Source organism: Onychomys torridus, chromosome 2 (assembly GCF_903995425.1).
Source record: "Onychomys torridus chromosome 2, mOncTor1.1, whole genome shotgun sequence".
NCBI classification, from domain to species: Eukaryota; Metazoa; Chordata; class Mammalia; order Rodentia; family Cricetidae; genus Onychomys; species Onychomys torridus.
In genome coordinates this window covers 115,259,119-115,279,145 of record NC_050444.1, presented here as the reverse complement: position 1 = coordinate 115,279,145, position 20,027 = coordinate 115,259,119, and the positions used below count along the sequence as shown (strand labels likewise).

General features: G+C 43.7%; 1 protein-coding gene across 2 annotated transcripts in view; it reads right to left on the bottom strand.

Moving 5' to 3' along the window:
* Nucleotides 1–20,027, bottom strand: part of Patj (PATJ crumbs cell polarity complex component) — a 325,946-nt gene that overhangs the window by 38,645 nt on the left and 267,274 nt on the right. For both annotated transcript variants that reach the window (XM_036177074.1, XM_036177075.1), the window contains 4 exons: nt 11,288–11,371; nt 3,791–3,984; nt 1,150–1,297; nt 39–125 (listed from right to left, as the gene is read on the bottom strand). In XM_036177074.1, coding sequence (XP_036032967.1) covers nt 39–125; nt 1,150–1,297; nt 3,791–3,984; nt 11,288–11,371 — 513 coding nt within the window. The remainder of the gene's footprint in view (nt 1–38; nt 126–1,149; nt 1,298–3,790; nt 3,985–11,287; nt 11,372–20,027) is intronic.

The following is a 20,027-nucleotide window of genomic DNA, read 5'->3' as shown; positions in this document are numbered from 1 at the left end:
GCAGGAGTGAGGGAGTGGGCTAGGAAGACATCAACAACCTGGCTGTTTTGTGAGGTCTTCCGAGAGGAGGCCCAGGAACCGGCTCGGAGTCTCCCAATCTCCAGCTGCACAAGGCCCTGGACGCACTTGGAAGACAAGAAAAGAGAGAAGTGAAACACAGTAGCGTTTATGATCTAAAGCATCAGAGCCCAGCCTGCAGTCTCCTGTGGCTGAGGCTTCCTAGGGGGTAAGGAACCAGTCCTCCCAAACCCAAACCAAACAGAAAGCCAGCAGCTTCATCCTGAGCCCTTCAGATGCACCGAACGGGTTTGATAGCAACTGCTTTCTCCCCTTCTGGTGAAAGTACTCAAGAACAAAATAGTCAAGAGGCAGGAAAGAGCAGAGTGGGAAATCCAATAGGAGACAGTTCACAAATCTAGGCCTCCTTTGCAGAGTAACTGAGGTGTCTGTACCAGGAACCCTGATTACTAAAACAAACCTCATCTGTCTGCACAAGCTTCCACAGCTGCTTTTAAGATCCACTGGTTGTAACCAAAGGAGAAGGAGGTTCATGAGGCAGAAGCCCCTCAGCTGCGAAGTCTGAGCTGCGGACTTCCACAAGCTCACCAGAGCCCAGGGTGGGAGCAACCCACCCAAGCAGGGCTGTGTGACTGTCTTCATTTGTGAAATGGAGAAGCCAGTCTAGAGTAGTGTTAGCCTTTCCTTCTAGCATCAAAACTGGGGTTGATTAACGTAGAGGGGAGGGCTGGACTCCATGCTCTAGGACAGCACGTTTTGTCCAGTAAGCTGGATGACAAGTGTGACAGCTGGAACCGTCACTAGCATGAGAAACTACCTCAGAATCCCCAAGCGGTTCCCTTGGTCTGCTTAGTCAGCACAATAGCTTTCCTTTAAAGCTGTTCTTGGTTGGGAGGGGGAGGCTGGGTGGGTGGGATGAGGGAAGGGGGGGCGGTCTTTGATTGGTGTGTAAAATGAATGAAAACATTTCCTTAATTTAAAAAAAAAAAAAAAAAAAAGCTGTTCTTGGTCATCAGGTATTATATTTCCAGTGAGAACAGAGCAAAAACATCCAACCAAGGCCAGGAAGACTGGGCCAGCTCCATGAACATCGCTCACTGCAGCCAGGCTGGAAGCTGCGTAGGGACTCACCTTGAGGATGGTGGCCACTGTCTCCTGCGAGGCATGTCTCGTGTCCTCTCCATTCACAGACAAGATCTGGTCTCCTTGAATCAACCTGCCATCAACGGCTGCAGCTCCACCTTTCACAATGTCAGAGATAAACACTCCGTTTCCACTCCTGTGAACATCACCAAGCATTGTGGGATTGGCACAGCCAGTTAGTTATTAATTACAATTGGACCTTACTTTATAAAGACTTAGCCATTAAGTGCAATGGCGTGCACACACTTTCTAAACAAGGAACCTCACGATCAATGCGCCTCTTTGTGCTTTACACTGTACTTCCACCTTTGCCTCCTGTCTTTTGTTTTACTGGTGGTGTAAGCCTGCGATCCCAGCACTCAGGCGGTGGTGAGTTAGTAAAGAAAAAGGAAATTGACTTTTTAAAGAGGCAGAGTTTGTGCCCTGGATTACAGCTCTGTGGCTGACTGTTTTCTGGTGTAGGTGTGACCCTGGGGTGATCCCAGCACCCAACACAGAAATGAAGTGAGCAAGCTTAGAGAAGAGCCCATTGCTAGTAACTCCCTTTCATTAATTTTCTTTTAATTATTCATGTGTTTGTGTAGGTAGCTATGTGCACGCCAGCACATGCATGGAAGTCAGAGGGCAGCATGTGGGGGTTTACTCTCCTTTCACCTGTGGGTTCCAGGGATGGAAGCAAGTCATCCATTTGATGGCGCGTGCCTTACCCCACTGATCTTTCCTGCAAGCCCTAACAGTTCTGTCTCTAATTTCCTTTTCCTCGTGGACTTCCTTGATTATGCATCCCGCCGCCCCCCCCCCCCCCCCCGCCAGTCTCCTGTAGGGCAGTCTGGCCTTGAACTTCCTCCTGCCTCCACTTACTGGTGCTGGGATCACAGGCCTGTACCACTGTGACTGTTTTATGGAGAGCTGAGATTCGAATCCAGAGCTTCATGCATGCTAGGCAAGCAGTGTACCAGCTGAGCTATCTCTACCCCCAGCCTCTTATTTTCGTCTTCTTTCACTTGCTGAATAAATCTGCTTCAAGACTGAAGAGGTCAAAAAGTGTGTGTATCTTGGAGCTAGAGAGATGGCTTGGCACTTCAGAGTATCTACTGTTCTTTCAGAGGACCAGCATGCTCCCAGAACCCACACTGGGAGGCTTACAACCACCTGTCGCTGCCGCACACACTCTCTCTCTTTGTCAACAGGGTCTAACTCTGTAGCCCAGGCTATCCTAGAACTTACTATGTGGTCCACACTATCATCAAAGTTGTGGTGATTCGGCTTCCAGAGATGTGAATTACAGTGTGAGCTACCTTACTTTTGTCTTATTTAATTTGTATACACCACGGCAATTGATTTTTGTGGGAGACAGACTGAAGGCTAAAGACAGATCACACATACACTACCTCTGTGGTATGGGGTGGGCTATCTCCCCACCTCTACTGGTCTTCATTAGCACCTGGAGCATCCCATTTTTATGGCTATACACTATTTTGTGGATGTTCCATAATTTCACTTATTCAGTGTTTACCTCGCTAGTTGGTGGTGTGAACCTGGGAGAGCAGGGCCTAAAAGTGAGGTGGACTAAAGTTTCAAGCAATAGCCAATTTTATTCAGAGCATCAGGCAATTTGTACTCTGAGGGTTAATAAGAATCACATGAGTCGGGTGTACAATCAGACAGACAAGCCACACATGGCAAAAGATGGTTTTTCCACAGAGGCACATGAATAACAACAGCTGAAGGAAGCTCACTCGTGTCCACTACACCTGGGAATGAGCATGCAAACACATTCCCAGAACAAGTCTGTGTTTTGAAGAAACTGAGGTCCTAACCTCTTGTCTTGTTTTCTTGGACTTTTTCTCACAAGAACTCAGAATTCCCACATTACTCCCTTCTCGGAGTGTGTTCTGACAACTGACCTGCTGATGAGTTTTTTTTTTTTTCTTTCTTCTCCTTAGTTACTACAAAGGATGTGCAATAAATATTTGCAAGCAAATCTTTAAGGAATTGTGGAAATATTTGTCAAAAGGATTTGTAAACCTTAAGAAATGCATCTGATCCTTTACAATGAAAAGTTTCATGCTAAGGAATATAAGTGTTCTTTTCAAAGTAGATCTGTATTGTAGATGCATGCGGATCACTTCATGTATCTATCACTAGGTGATGGGGGGAACACCATGTGTGGTGGTGAGGGGAGCACCATGTGTGGTAAGGGGAATACCGTGGTGCATTCCAGCAAAGACAGGGTTGCTGAGAGTTTGAGACTAGCCTAAGCTACATAGTGAGATCACATCTCAACAAACACCACAAAATCGAACAACCATTCTCAGACTGGAGTGTCCTCAGGGAAGCAGAAAGTAGCTCATTTTGTCTCCACAGTTGCTCTGCACCCACACGGGTAAGAGAAACCCACAAATACTGTCCTAGGCCACTCTAACCCTACTGCAGAGCCGAGTGCAGATCCAGCAGCCGGCTGGAATCGGGTGTGCCCCCTGGGTCCAGCTGCATCTCAACACGATGCCTCTTAGAAACCCCACCACTTCTCTACGGGAGGCTTTCTTTTTCAGCGTTTAGAAGTATTAGTCCCCATATGCTGAAGAGAAGAGAAAGGCTGAGCTTGACTTGAACAACCCATCCTTACCGTTTCCCAACAATGCTGAGGCCCAGTCCTCGGCCAGTCTTCTTCTGCAGATCCACCTGGAACACCTCCAAGTGTTCCTCATCTCTGTACTGCGCCTCATCTCTGTACACCACCAGCCGCACCTTCTGGGGGGTCTGCCTCAGGGCTGTGATGGCTTCTTCATGGCTGGAGCTCCTCAGGTCAACCCCATTGACCTGTAACGACAGCCATTCTGAGATGGGCAGCTTACAAGGGAGGCCTTTCAGCCTGCTGCTGCTCCGTGATCCAACTGGTAAGGGGTCTCGAGAAAGTTCCAGTCATTCTCGAAGGACACCATACAGCCATCAAGAGTATGAGCTGCTTCACATATAAAGACTCTACCCCACAAAGAACAGAGGTTGGGTTGGTGTGCCTGGTCTATATTCATTGTGGAGTTATGGGAGCTGGGTATGTGTATGGGGGGCGGGCATGGTTACTTATTGAGATTGGAATGGAAGTAGCTAGTAGAGCTATTAACCCGGTTAACAATTATCTTTGGGCTGTTTGCTTGTTGGACCTAACATTCTCATTCTTTCTTTGTTTGGCTTTGGCTTTTCTTTCTTTTTTGTGAGTGGGGGGTGGGGGGTTTCAAGACAGGGTTTCTCTGTGTAGCCCTGGCTGTTCTGGAACCCTGTAGCCCAGGCTGGCCTCAAACTCAGAGATCCGCCTGCTTTTGCCTCCCGAGTGCTGGGATTAAAGGTGTGCATCACCACTGCTCAGCTGTCTTTGCCTTTTTGAGACAGCCTTACTATGTAGCTCTGGCTGTCCTGGGAATGCTATGTACAACAAGGTGGCCTCAAACTCACCAGAGATCTGCTGCCTATGTTTCCTGAGCACTGGTATTAAAAGTCTGCACCATTACAAATCTGGCTGGCTTCTCACTCTTAATTGCTCAGATCACATCATCTTTAGAACTGACCCAGAAGGAAATAAAGGACAGAAATTTCCAACAGCTTCAAGAAGCCATTGAGCCAGGTGGTGGTGGCACTCGCCTTTGATCCTAGCACTCAGGAGGCAGAGGCAGGTGGATTTCTGTGAGTTTGAGGTCAGCCTGGTCTACATAGTGAGTTCCAGGAAAGGAGCAAAGCTACAAAGAGAAATCCTGTCTCGAAAAATAAAACAAAACACAACAAAACAAAACAACAACAACAAAAAGAAGCCATTGAAGGTTCCCATTTGAATCTGATGGCCTGGACACAGAGAGGCTCACCACCAGAGAACACACAATACTGGGAACAGTCCACAAAGCCACAGCGTCACACGTATCTAGGGCCTCTCTTAGCCTCACTCTCTTGCTCTGTCATATGGAGATCACAGACAACTTATTATTATTATTTTTTAAAGATTTATCTCTCTATCTCTCTATCTCTCTATCTCTCTCTCTATCTCTATCTATTTATCTATCTATCTATCTATCTATCTATCTATCTATCTATCTATCTATTATGTATACAGTGTTCTGTCTGAATATATCCCTGCCTGCCAGAAGAGTGAGCCACCATGTGGTTGCAGGGAACTGAACTCAGGACCTCTGGAAGAGCAGCCAGTGCTCTTAACCTCTGAGTCATCTCTCTCCAGCCCTCAACTTATTTCTTTAAGTAAATATTTCCATAGTGCTTGTAATGCCAGTTCTTATGGATCCACCCCCCCCAGTTATTTTTATTATTCTTTTTTTTTTTTGAGCTGAGGATCGAATCCAGGGCCTTGAGCTTGCTAGACAAGTGCTCTTCCACTGAGCTAAATCCCCAACCCTTATTATTCATTTTTATTAGTGAATATTAGCTATATAAATACTGGCTATCATTGTGATATCTCCACACATACACATAATGTATTCTGATCACATGCATACCCTTATTACCTTCTCTTGTCCCCACACCCTCTTCCTGATCTTCATTTTCCAAACAGTCCCTGTTCCACTTTCATGGCTTCCTCCCACCCAGACATCACACCTGAGACAAAACATGTGATACTTGTCTGAGTCTGACTTCCTTTGCTAAACATGATGGTACCCAGTTCCATCAGTTTTCTTGAAAAGACATGATTCTATTTTTCTTTATGGCAGAAGAATACCCAATTGTGTGCATATGTGTGTATACCATGTTTTCTTTACCCAAAGATGGGCATCTAGGCTGATTCCATGACTTGGCTATTGAGAATAATGTACCACAAAGCTGGACAGGGGGTTGCACATCTGTAATCCCAACACTCAGGAACTCCCACATATCTGAAGCTAACTTGAGTTACACAGCAAAACTGTCTCAAAACAAGCAAAACCCAAATGGAATAGTACTACTGTGAACATGTGTATGCAGGCACCTCTGCGGTGTGCTGATGAATAGGATAGTGAGCTACACCATGAGGAGTGGTCTATCTGGATCACACAGTTCTTTCTTTTTAGGTTTTCGTATGAGTGCCTGCCTCAGGATGTATGTGGAGTCAGGGGACAATTGCAGGAGTCGGTTCTCTCCTCTCGTCCCATGGCTTCCAGGAGGGAATTCAGGTTACTGGGCTCCCCTACTTGCTGAGCCATCTCACTGGTCTTTCTGTTTGCTCGTTGTTGTTGTAAATATTTGCATTAGTAACTTTCCCTGTTGTGACAAAATCTCTAACACAAGCAATTTAGGGAAGCTTTATTTGGGCTTAGTCTCACAGAGAGTGGTCCACCACAGCAGGGAAGGTGAGGTGGCTGCAATAGCTGGGTCCGTGGTGGCAGCAGCCTGTGGCTTGTCAGATCACAAAGCAGGGCTAGAGCTATAACCTGAAAAGCCTGCCTTTATTGGTCTACCTTCATTAGCTAGCCTCTATCTACATCATTCTAAGTTTCCACAGTCTCCCCAAACAGCTGTGGGCACCAAGCGATGAAACTCGGCATATTCAAAACACAGCAGCAGTCATTCAGACAGGAGAGACTCTCAATGCCCTGCCCCACCCACTACCTATTCAATACCAGGGACTGACGCCAGGGCCTCCCTTATGCCCACTGTCAGTCACTAAACTATAATTTGTGCTCTTTTTGCTTCTCTGCCAAGGAAGGATCTAAACATATAATCTTCCTGCCTCAGACTCTAAGCAGCCGGGATTACAGGCCTACATATTTCTGACTTACAGTTTTTTGAAGGCTGAAGATGTTGAACATTTTTTCATGTATTTATTGCCCATTTATATTACTACTTTTGAGAAGTGTTTGTTCAATTAATTTGCCCACTTATTTGCTGGATTTCTTGTTCTTTCAGTGTGTAACTTTTTAGTTCTTTATATACTGAGCATGAATTCTCCGTTGTTTAAGTAGCAAGCAAAGACTTCCTCTCACTGTCTCTTCACACTGGCCAGCTACTTCCTCTGCCATGCAGAACCTTTTGAATTTGATGTAATCTCACTTGTCAGTTCTTTTATTTCCTAAGCTACTAGAGTCTTATTCAGAAATAATTCATTGCCTATGCCTGCTCCTCAGTTGTTTCTCCTCTGTTCCCTACTAGTTGAAAGTCTTGAATTATGGTTGTCTTGGTTATTTTTCTGTTGATATAAGACACCATGACCAAGGCAATTTACAGAAGGAAGCATTTACTGGGGCACACAGATCCTGAGGTTAGAATCCATGATCATCATGGTGGGGAGAATGGCTATAGTGTGAAGTCTCAATATACACCGTTAGCATTGCCATTTACAGATGAAGAGACCAAGGCCTGCAGAGGCCAAGGAACTTGACCAAAGTCACACAGCCAATAGGTGGAGAAGCAGCCAACATTTGAACCCAGACTTTCTTCCTTCCTATGTAGATGTGTGTGTGTGTGTGTGTGTGTGTGTGTGTGTGTGTGTGTGTGCACATGCACACATATGTATGTGGAGGGCAGAAGGTGACACACTGACTGTTCTTTCCCTACTTTATATATTGAGGCAGAGCCCCTCACTTGAACCTAGAGCTCGCCAATTTGGCTAGTCTCAGGGACATGGTGGCTCTGGATTCAACGTTAGTTACTCCCTCCATCCAGGTCACATCTTGGAAAAGAGCCAAACAAAGGGAAACATGGCCCCAACTATGGCTAGACAGACAGCAGGTGTAGAAAAGCTCCTGACATGTGACTTCTAGCCCTTGTTCTGATACAGCCCTGTGTGCCCTAAGAAGTCAAGCCTGTCTCTGAATTTGGTCCCTTCATCTCTTCAATAAAAGACAGTCTAAGGCTTTTCCAATCCTGATACCCTAAGACCAGGGACCCTAGGCATCCAAGAAGGAAGGAAAAATGACTCTTTTTAAAGAAGGCGACTTTGGGGCTGTGTTTAAAATTTTTTAAATTATTTTATTTTTAATGTGTACAGATGTTTTGTCTGCATGTATATGTGTATCACATGTATGCCTAGTGACCAAAGAAGCCAGGAGAGGGTGTTAGACTCTGTGGAACTAGAGTAGCAGGTAGTTAGGAGCCACTCTGTGGTGCTGGGAATTAAATCTGGGTCCTTTGGAAGAGCAATCAATGCTCTTAATTGCTTAGCCATCTCTTTAGGCCTGCTGTTAAAAATACCACCTAGTTAATTAATTTTGTTGTACCCAGGGCTTTGCACATGCTAGTTATGAGCTTTCTCCCCACCCCGCTAGGCTGTTGTTTAAATCTGATTCTATGAGCCAATTACCCATCACTAAGAGGGCTTTTCTCTTCTGGTGTATCTCAGCACTCACAGACATCCAGAGCCATGGTGGTCAAGGACATGGGTTCAGACAGAAGCTGACTTCCTGGCTTTGTGAAACCAATAGAAAAGACTTCATTTGGGTTTCTGTGTTATTCATGAGCTGGAGGCAGGAAAAATACCTACTTGTTGTTGTGAGAATTGACTGAAATAAGCCCTGTCAGGTTGATGGCTCGAGACTTGACACATAGGTATTGACTGTAAGAAAGAAGAAATGCTGGAGAGCTGTTTTCTTCTGCACAGAACCCCTGCTATCCCTCCAGGTCACCTTTGCATTGATAGTGGACAAGCCCGCAGAACAAGGGGAGAACTGCTTCTAGGAAATGTGAGTCAAGCTGATCATTTTCCTGTGCTCCAACAGAGGGCACACAAGACCACTTCTATTACTTAAAGCACAAGGTAACTTCATGGATCGGAGCTGAACTTTGTAAGCCTTCTCAAAGGCCTTAGCAAATATAAAAATAATTGAAGGCATCGTCATTGAACTCTTACAGTACAAAAGCAATTTTGACCAAATCCTGGCACTAGGGGGCCTGCTCAGATCAGCGTGACCTCAGCCTGGCTTCCACGTGCAGGAGGCAGCCTGAGCCTTGGGTGCCGCTCTACCACTCCACGTGCCTTCCAGAAGCACTGTAGGCAGTATTCACAGCAGTGCTGGCTGATCTTGGGGGTGCGAGTGGCCCCCTGTTTGAGAAGGGCTCTTGGAGGCCCTGCTGTCATCCCCCTTCAGAGGGCTGGGCCTGTGAGAAGTGGATAAGCCATTGCCAGACTAGGGCTTTTTCACTCATTATTTTCGTTCATGAGTAAAATCAAAAATTAACTGCCGTTCTGATCATACTTACACAGGATATAATGCAATAAGGTAGGTAAGAGAAGGGACTGACCTGAAACAAAACAAAACAAAACTGGGAAGGAGATAGTCCATGCTCATCGAGGTCAGAAATTGTTTGGTTGTGTCTCTGGAAGAAAACCTGGCTTATCTCAAATTGCCTACCCTGGCCTTGAACTCACTCTAAACCTCTGGCAGGCTTTGAACTAGTACAGCCTCCTGAGTGCTGGGATCATAAGCCTGAACCACCAGACCTGGCAGGAAATTCTAATAAGGTATAATTTATAGAAAATCAGGTATGCACATTTGCGAAACTATTTTCTATGCATCGGTATTTTGCCTATATGCATTTCCGGTGCCTGCAGAGGCTAAAAGAGAGTGTTGGATCCCCTGGCACTGGCTCACCAGATGGTGGTGAGCAGCCATGTGGGTGCTGGTACTTGAGCCCAGGTCCTCTGGTCTTGCAGTGCTGAGAACTGCTAAGCCAACCCTGCAGCTCCTACTTTTAATATTAAAGGCACTCATCTTGAGGTGCCTATTATGGCAATGTTAACTGACCAGAAAAATCTAGGAAGGATGAGACAGAAACCAGAAGTCCTCCAAACTTTACCACTGAAAAACAGTGTTGTTTGCAAAAGCATCCAAGCTAATTCCCAAAGAGGCCCTGTTTGTTTTTCTAACCTCATTCATTAGTGCCTGCACTGGGGATGAGTCCTAATCCAGCGTGCCACATAGCCAAGGCCTGCAGAGAAACCCTGCAACTTGACCTGAACTTAATTTGCACTTAGCCTGGCTTTCTACCCTTCTCATCGAGGTTCTCCACTCTTGATTATACCCCTGTTTTCATCTTGGAAGGCAGAAATGAGCCACCAATGAGAGAAATAGAATTCTGTGATGTCATTTATAATAGGCTATATTAAAGATATAAAGCACAAATTACATGCCCACCATAAAGTCTCTTTCATTAAATTCATTCAGTGAAAGATGCTAACGTCTCACACCACTGAAACTCTCTTCAGTTCCACCTACCAGAGTGCCTGGAAGTGACTGGTGTTGTGGGACAATCTTTGTGCCTAAGGTGCCTTCTGGTTGGTTTCATGAAGAGCTGAATGGCCAATAGCTAGGCGGGAGAGAACAGGGAGGACTTCCGGGGAGAGAGGAACTCAGGGTTACAACAGTCACAGAGGAGACACCAGTGAGACACTGAGAAAGTCAGACATACACCATGGAGGAGAGGTAACGAGCCACGTGGCAGAGTGCAGATCAATATAAATGGGCCAATTTAAGTGTAGGAGTTAGTTGGGGACAAGTCTAAGCTAAGGACACGTGTCCATGATTAATAATAAGGCTCCATGTCATAATTTGGGGCTGGCAGCCCCCCAAAAAGTCTGACAAGAAAGTCTGCCTACAGACTGGCTTCCTGCTGTCCCTTAGCATCACACTGCCTACTGTTCCCCTGTTTATTTATTTTTAACATATTAATGTAATCAGTGGAATTTATTCATTTAATGATTTTTACTTGTCCTACTTTTAAAGATGTATTTTCTTACTTTAATTATGTATATGTGTATGTGTGTCTGTCTATGTATAGGTATGTATAGAAGTATTTGCTCCACTCATGACCTTGGGCTATAGGGTCTGAAGGAGGTAGTGCTTCCTGCCACTGTATGTGACCTCTTAAAGGGGAGAAAGGTCACATGCAGTCACATATAGTCAGATATTAAAATGATAGACTTATAAGAGGTAGTTTTCTTTTTTACTAAAAAACATTTGCTCAGATTTAGATAAATAAATATGAACGAGTGAGTTGTTCAGCAACACTGAAAAATAAGAGGCTATGACATATGCTTTGTTCCACAGAAGAGAAATCACTGCTGGACTAGTTGAATCAAAGACAGACAATTTGATCTTATGGACCAAGGTCAATCATGTTCACTGTTAACAAAGTGTAATTCAAAATGAGGTACCTCTAATATCTGGTCTCCGGCCCACAGTCTTCCATCTCTGGCTGCTGCACCTTCTTCATAGACTTCATGGATAACTATAGCATCCTATCAAAAAAAAATTCATTAATTCCTAACAATCAGAAACAACCTTAAGCAAGCATCCAGATGATGGGCAACAACTCACAACTGACAATTTGCTAATGATGTTTACTTGCCTGATGTAAACATAAACAAGCAGCACAGTTACAGGTTTAGAAGCACCATTTCCAAAGGTGACTATTTCATTCTTTTCAGATGGGATTTGCCTCAGAGTCCATGTTAAACTCCCATGTTTTTCTGTTGACCTTGAACATTTGCTGCTGTGTTCAAACTCGAGGTGAACTCTGTGTCATTTACTTTTTACTGGTAATTTTAAACAGTTTCAGGTATTTATTAGAGCTCAAGGGTTCAGCACAGAAGTGTGGCCTCATTACGTGGGCAATAAAAGAAAAGAACTTGGTGAAATGAGCTAGTGCTGAAGGATAAAGCAGGCTCTGGGAGGAAGCACTCGGAAACCCAAGCACAGGTCAGCTGTGGGCTTGGAACTCCTTAACACTCTAGGTCAAAATTGTAGGACACTATCTATGACAGGTAACCTGTGGTTAAAAAAATAATTCTTCATTAATGACTTAAAAGTGATTTGCATCTCCTCATATTAATAATCTCATTTTTTATTTTCTTCTCTCTACTTTTTTATCCAAGTTTTTTTCATATAACATATTTTGGTCACATTTCCCCCCCTCTTTTAACTTCTTTTCTGTATCCCAGCAGTCACTCCCAAATAACCATGAGAGACTTAATATTAATTATAAATGCTCAGCCGATAGCTCAGGCTTATTACTAACTAGCTCTTACAACCTAAATTATCTATTCATCTACATTCTGCCATGTGGCATTACCTCTCTTTCATCTTGCACCTCCTGTTTCCTCTCTGTGTCTACTGGTGACTCCTCTGACTCTGCCCTTCTTCTTCCCAGTATCCTTAGTCTGGTTCTCCTACCTAACCTTATCCTGTCCAGCTATTGGCCAGTCAGCTTCTTTATTAAACCAATTACAGTGACATATATTTACACAATGTAAAGGAATACTCCACATAGAGCTCATAAGCTTCCAAATGGCTAAGGTTGAAAGTTGCCTTGGTCCCAAGGAGCCTTGGCATTAAGCTCACAAAAAGAAAAGAGGCATATGTAAACAATTTCCTTTCTTCCTTTACCCCTTCCCTCTGCCCTGCCTCCTCCTCCTCTCCCTCCTCTCCCCCGCCCCCTTTTTTTGAGCAGAGGATTGAAACCAGGGCCTTTACCACTGAGCTAAATCCCCAATGTCCTCCTCCTTCTTTTTTGAGAACAAGTCTCCCTATTCTGCATTGGCTGGCCTGGAACTCACTATGCAGACAGGCTGGCCTTGCACTTAGAGAGATCTCTATGCTTTTGCCTCCACCTCTGAGTGTTGGGATTGAAGGTGTGGGCCACCATCCCTGGTCCTTCTTTTTGTGAGACAAAGTCTCACTCAGTAGCTCATGCTGGCCTTGAACTCACTGTGATCCTCCTACTGCACCCTGGGTTTAGAACATGTGTGCCACCATGCTAGGCTAGAAACAACTTTCAAAAAAAAAAAAAAAAAAAAAATTCCAGTACAACTTCTAGGGAAGAGAAGCAACAAAGTTAGATGTCTATAATCAACCCAGAATACCATTAGGGCACTTTCATTTCATTATGATACAATTCTGAAATCACTCTTTACTATAACAATTAGAGACAGTGTCCAGAGCTGGGCAAGGAGCCTTGATCCATCTACACTTCAGATCCTGTAGCAGCAGTTGATTTTAACACTGACTAATGACATTTCTAAATCCAGGGAATGTTTTTATTGCCAAGTCTTTGTTTTTCTGCTGCTTCTAGGGAATGACTTTGAGGAGGTGTACTGGGCCAGTGGCCTGAAGTGATCTCAACACATTTCCAGATTGCACCAAGGGTCACTTGGACCGTGGTCTGCAGGAAGAAATGGAAGCAGGCTCTAAGGAGCCTGGATGATGCCAGTCTGTAACATCTCACCATTCCTTGTTTAGAAGTCTCCCACTGAGTACAAAGCTTGTTTTTCACATAAGCTCCCAGATCTCAGAACATTCTAAACAGTAAATGTAAGTTTTCTGTTCATTCATATCCAAAAGGAAGACAAAGACCCATTAACATCTCATTCTATGAAGAAGTCTGGGCCTCTTTAACAAATGGTGCAGAGAAAATTGATGTGTACAAGAAGAAACTGAATGCTTATTTCTCACCTGAACAAAAATCAGCTCCAAATGGACCAAAGACCTTAGTGTAGACCTAAAGTTTGACACTGTTAAGGGGGGAAGTAGGCATGAGCAAGGGTTGCCTACACAGGATCTCAGCCATCCAGGAAATAAATGCAACCATTAGCAGGCAGGATCTCAGAAAACTGAAAACTCTGCACAGCAAAGCAAACACTTAAGACTGAGCAAAGAACCAGCCTAACAAATGGGAGAAAGTCTGTGCCAGCTGTGTGCCAGGCAGAGTCTTAGTATCTAGAATACATAAAGGACTGAAAACAAACAACCAACAAACAACTTCATCGAGCAACAAGAAAACAACCCAATCAATAAAATGGGCTCATGAAATGAACAGAGTTCTCAAAAAGGGGATTACAAAGGGCCATTAAACATGAAAAATGTTCAACCTCACTAGATATCAGAAAAATGCCAACCCAAACTATATTGAGATTCCTTCTCACCCCAGTTCGAATGGCAGTCATCAAGAAAACAACAAAAATGATGGATAAAATAAAAAGAAGAAATCCTTATATGTTGCTGGGGAAACTATTAACTAGGCCAGTCTCTATGGAAACCAGTGTATTGGTTTCTCAAACATCCTTCGGTATTTACCCACATGGCTCAAAGTCAATGGATCACAGGGATTATTGCATATCCATGTTTACTGAAGAAGCCGTATTCACAAAAACTAAGTTATGGAACCAACCCTGGTGTCCAACATCAGAGGAGTAGACAAAGAAAATGTAGTTTAGACAGACAACAGAATTTTTTCTGCCATAAAGAAGAATGATGTCAAGTCATTTGGGGAAAATTGGTGTAAGTGGAAGCAATTATATTCAGCAAATCAGGCCAGTATCAAGCCAGCATCAAACATATGTTGTATGATTTCTCTCATTTGTGGCACTTGGATTTCATATAGTCACATAAGTCCCCAAAGGGTTAACAGGAAGGGGAAGGATAAGAAGAGGAAGGGTGGGGTAAGTGAGATGTGTGAGGGGAGTGTGCTTATATACCGGTGAGAAAGTTAAAAAAATATTGAAGAGTACTTTTGAATCCAAATCTCTCTCTCTCTCTCTCTCTCTCTCTCTCTCTCTCTCTCTCTCTCTCTCTCTCTCTTTTCTTTTTTGGAGCTGAGGATCGAACCCAGGGCCTTGCGCTTGCTAGGCAAGTGCTCTACCACTGAGCTAAATCCCCAACCCCAAATCCAAATCTCTTTACATGCTTCTTGTGCTCATGAAACACTAGCTGTAATGTCAAGACACCATTAAGAGGTTCAAAGAAGCACTGGGTTCATTGCTAAAGACGTCGGTGACCTGGGAATCCTTCCGTGGAAACTCCTGGTTTATGTCTTTGCCTTTGCTTGACCACTGCTATGATGTCTCTGACTCCGTAAAAAAAGAAGAAAACAGAAGACGCCTTAACCGGTCGACAGGATGGCTGCCTTTCTTGCTGCACTCTAACACTTGAAAGTGCTTTACAAAGCTCTGACAGATGTGTTAACTGGGGTGACAAGACCAGAAATGGAGACAAATTGAAATTTGAAATGTATGCTGGGGAATCAAAAGAAGGTCGACTTTGTTTTGTTTGGAACTTCAGGGTAGGGCAGTAAAGAAAGAAGATACTGGGTTAGGGCATTTCGGGGTCTATTCCACATTATATTAAACTTTTTCGGGTTTTTGCCTTTGGAAACATATGATTAGATGGAAATAATGGGCCATTAGTAAGGAACTGAGATATTATTTTAAATAAAAGCCTGGTGGCTTCTTTTCTTACTAACTGCCCTCCTAGAGTTGGCTACTCTGCCCTGTGTGTGTCTGCACAGATAGAGAACACTGTTCTACCTGGCATCCTCAGACACTGCTTACCAGCACCAACAACTTCTCGGAACCTTTTTAGTTGGCATACAAAACAGTCTTCCTTCCTTCCTTCCTTCCTTCCTTCCTTCCTTCCTTCCTTCCTTCCTTCCTTCCTCTCTCCCTCCCTCCCTCCCTCCCTTCCTTCCTCCTCCTTCTTCTTCTTCTTCTTCTTTTTTTTCTAGACAGGGTTTCTCTGTGTAACAGCTCTGGCTGTCCTGGAATTCACTTGTAGACCAGGCTGGCCTTGAACTCAAAGATATCCACCTGCCTCTGCCTCCTGAGTGCACCTCCACCACCCAGCCAAAACAGTATTTCTTTATAACATTTTCATATATATGAGCTATGTGGTTTGCCCCTACCTTCCTTCCTCGACCTCTCTCCCTCTTGCCTGTGTCCCTCTTCCCCACACAGCATCTTCTGCATTATTCTCCTCTAGTTCCCATGGAAACACCTGGCATTTGGCCTCTTCTCATTATCCTATCTTACTCCCTGCTCTCTCGCCCTGCAGACTCTTTCTTTCCTCCACCACATAGTACACTTTCTACTAACATATATATACCATAGACCTTATATACATATACGTATATAAAGAGAGAGAGCACGCTAGAACTGGTATCTGAGGGAAAACATATGATCATGAAACTAACAGTGTGGTGTTCATCTGCTCTCAATGGAGTCTATTAGTCATGTCCTTGTAGGTGTGTGTTGGCTTAGTATGAGGAGAGGACTGATTAGGCTGTGATCAGGAACTGGGCCTCTGTTCAAAGACAGGCACTGCTACTCCTGCAGAAGGCCCCCTTCTGGAATGGAGGACTTTATTATCTACACATACGGCTGGCTGCCAAGTGTTATCATGAGTAAGAGAATGATAAGTTCTCTAGTCACTAGTTAGCGGACACTTATGTCACAGAGATGCCACACACTTCCAGCTGTGCCGCTCAGTCTTCCTAACAGCCAAGCAACCCTGCACTGCTAATCCTGTTTACAGAAGAGCAAGTGCAGGCCCGGGGGCTTCAGCTCCCAACAGGTCTTTGCAGCTTCTGACAGGACAGATCAAAGTCTGGGCTCCCACCATGTGACTGATCTGTTTGAATAGTTTACTGTGCTCTTCTACAAAGGCTGGGGGTTCCCAGATGATCAGTTCTGTGGAAATACTGTCACCTCAGTTCCACAGCGATAGCCTCGAGGGCACAAATGTGGAGAAAAAGATGACTTGTGGAAGTGGAAGGAAGCCTTGGGGCTAATAAGGCGTTGACATTCACAGATCTCAGTAGCAGAGGTGGCGCAAGGTCTGGTCCCCACTGCAGCACTGTGGCTCCCTCCCAAAACAAGCTTCTCCTTTAACCCCGCTGATCCCCTTGTTTCTTTTTCTCCTGCCTTTATCTCTCCAGAGCTGTTTCTGAATGATTTTTTGTTTTTTTACAGGGCAGGATAATATAGCACACCATATACCACTGATAGGTTGATACTTAAATACATATAGAGATATCTTCTTATATGTGCTTAGAAAGGATGAAGTCTTCAAATGTTGAAAGGCCTTGCTTTCTCTTGCCTGGTACCTCCTTTGTTTCCTGACATTCTCCTCAAATCAACCAAATGTCACATTCTCCATGACTCATCCTTCTCGTAAGTCATCACGACATCCCCTCATGGATCAGAATACCACAGTTGTCTGTCCATGAACCCATCCTCCCACCCTGATGCTTCTCTTCAGAACTGGCTCTACTTCCAGTTCATCTTTGTGTCCTGGTACTGACCTGGAGCCAGTACTCATTAAGTGTTTATCAAGAAAACATCAACAACAGAAAAAAGAGGTCAAAGTGACTCTGAATGGGGAGGTGGGTAAAGTTAGCATGTCTTAATTCTATTTCAATCCAACCTTCTGATGGCAAAGCATTAACAATACAAAACCCAAATACTCAAAAAAAAATGGATATGAAAGCCATATGAATTCCCATGGAATTTACATTAGCTCAGAGAACCATTTAAAGGAGCCAAGCATGAGAGAGACTTAATTATCACGGAGCCCCACAAAATCCCCAAATTCCTCCAAGGGGATTAAACTCTGAATTGCTGGAAAAGAATTTGATAACTGTAATAACAGAGCCTTAGACGGAGGCAATGTCACTGCACACTACAGCCCATCAATCAAATTTTCTTTACTGTTCAAGCTGCCAACCAGTAGATACAGTAACTCATAAACACACCAATCACTCAGCACAAGGCAATTTTATCCTTGTCACAATAGGCCCATAACACTTAAGGAAACCATGTGTTAGAAAAATTAAATGATGTCTTCTGTGGGCTGAAAGAGTTTACAAAACTCTACATTGAGGGCAAGCTTTTCCAGATGAATGAGATTTTTATATTTAACGCTTACAGATATTCAGTATATTAGTCTAATAAGCTCAGACAAAATTTTGACTGGGAACTCCACGGTAGATAGTTACGAAGGTCTGTTTCCACATGGCTTTGCTTCCTGCTTGCAGGCATGTTTTCTGTAGCTTGGGTCACCCTTGAAGGAAAAGCAGTCTTTGCCACACTCATAAAAGCCTCCAACCACACTCCCCACAAGAACTCCTAAGGGATGTTTTAACCACAGAAAAGTTCCACATTAAATTTCACATTTAAGATGGAAAACATTTATCAGTATTCCAAAAAAGTGTCAGATCTTGTTATCCTGCCTTCAGGGAAAAACGGCTCCTAATGAGAAAGACCCATGCGTACCAAAAGCAATATTAAATATACTCTGTATTAAATGGGCATTTCTTTCTTTTGAAAGAAACCATGGCTCAGACTTCTGTGAGCTGTGCTGCTTTCAAAGACTACTTAACAGAGTTCTTAGCTGTCACTGTGCAGAAATCACAGTAGCCATGCCCTCTACGAAGTGCAGTGCGCTCTGCTCTCAGGCAAAAGGCCAAGCCAATGAGGGGCTAATGTGGTGAGGACAGGAAAAGCCTCAACTACGCTCAAATATTCACTGAAAACAGAGGACTGAACTTAGCTAAACGTAAAACGTTGGGGTAAGCTAATGGAGTTGATCTCATTGTGAGCAAAATTGTAAGCTCAAACTGTATCTATCTAAATGTGAAGAGCATAGTTCTTTTGATTCTTCTTATAACCCAGATCCACCCCCTCCCCCGCACATGCGTGTGTGTGTGTGTGTGTGTGTGTGTGTGTGTGTGTGTGTGTGTGTGTGTGTACCCAGTGCCTCAGGTATTCATGCTGACTCAGTGGTCTATGACTTAGCTGTTTCCAGCCTCTTAACGCAATGCTTTAGGAAGAATGCTTTTCAATTTTACTTCAATTGGAGCTTGATCTGGAAAAAACAAAGTGCAGCAGTGTTTGGGAGATTCAGGACTGGGAGCTTGAGGAGTTATATTTTCTGACATTCTGTAGGCAGCCTACTTAATTTTCTTTGTTCATGATACTAACAATGTTAGTGAAGCACTGAATTGACCCACACAACATCTAATGTCATCCCAGCTTGAAAATTCTCTTTTTCTCTCCACACATTCACACAAAGTATTTACCATACAGTAGATATTGATTGAATGAGCACCCAAACACAGACGTCTAAGTTTCAGGGGGTATATATAGCTAGTAAACAAAGGGAGGAAGATATGTCAGTATAGTCTAAATGCAAGACTCTGAGGAATGCCCACATATCTCCTTTTCTTGTTATCATGGAAATTTCTATGTATAACTTGTTGATTTTTTTTTCTTGGTGAAAATATAACATCTTATTAGTTCTTTGAGCATGTCATACATACACACAACGTATTTTGATCACAATCGCCCCTTTCCTCACCCTAATTCTGCCCAGATCCACTCCCTTCATAGTCTGTTTTTTTTTTTTTTCCAGGATATTTTTTCTCCAGCAGCTGTGGATTTCTAGCACTAATCATGGATTGAACAAATTGGGCCTGTTGACATGGGCCTGTAATCCCAGCTACTTGGGAGACTGATGCAGGAGGATACTAAATTTAAGGCCTGCCTGCACTACAGGGTAGGTTCAAGGAAAGCCTGGGCAACTTAGTGAGGCCCAGCTTCAAATAAGAAAGTAAACAGAGTGCAATGAAGGTGTAATTCAGACAAGGCTTAAGACAGCTGTGGACTTCCTCTTCCATCATCATGCCAAAGACTTCGCTCCTGACTGGCACAGGTACTTAATTTCAGCAACCTGTAAGAACATTATTGACTGAAGACAAAATGAAGTCAACAGATGGGTAAAGTGTACATTAAATATACTGCTTTCCTATACATCAACAGAATGTGATATTAGAAAAAAATATAGTATCTGTCAAATTGATGTTATCACTGCTTGCCAATTCTATAGATTGAACTGTTTCAAGGCAACCAATACGATCTCTCTCTCTTTCCCTCTCTCTCTCTCTTTCTGTCTCTCTGTCTCTGTCTGTCTGTCTCTCTCTCTCTCACACACACACTTTCAGAGGTTATAATTTTTGCACACTATTTACCCTGTGATTAATATATGAAATGAAAGTCAGAGCCATAGGAGTTGACACAAAAACTGTTCTGAGAACTAATAAACATGTTAGACTTGAACATCATGATA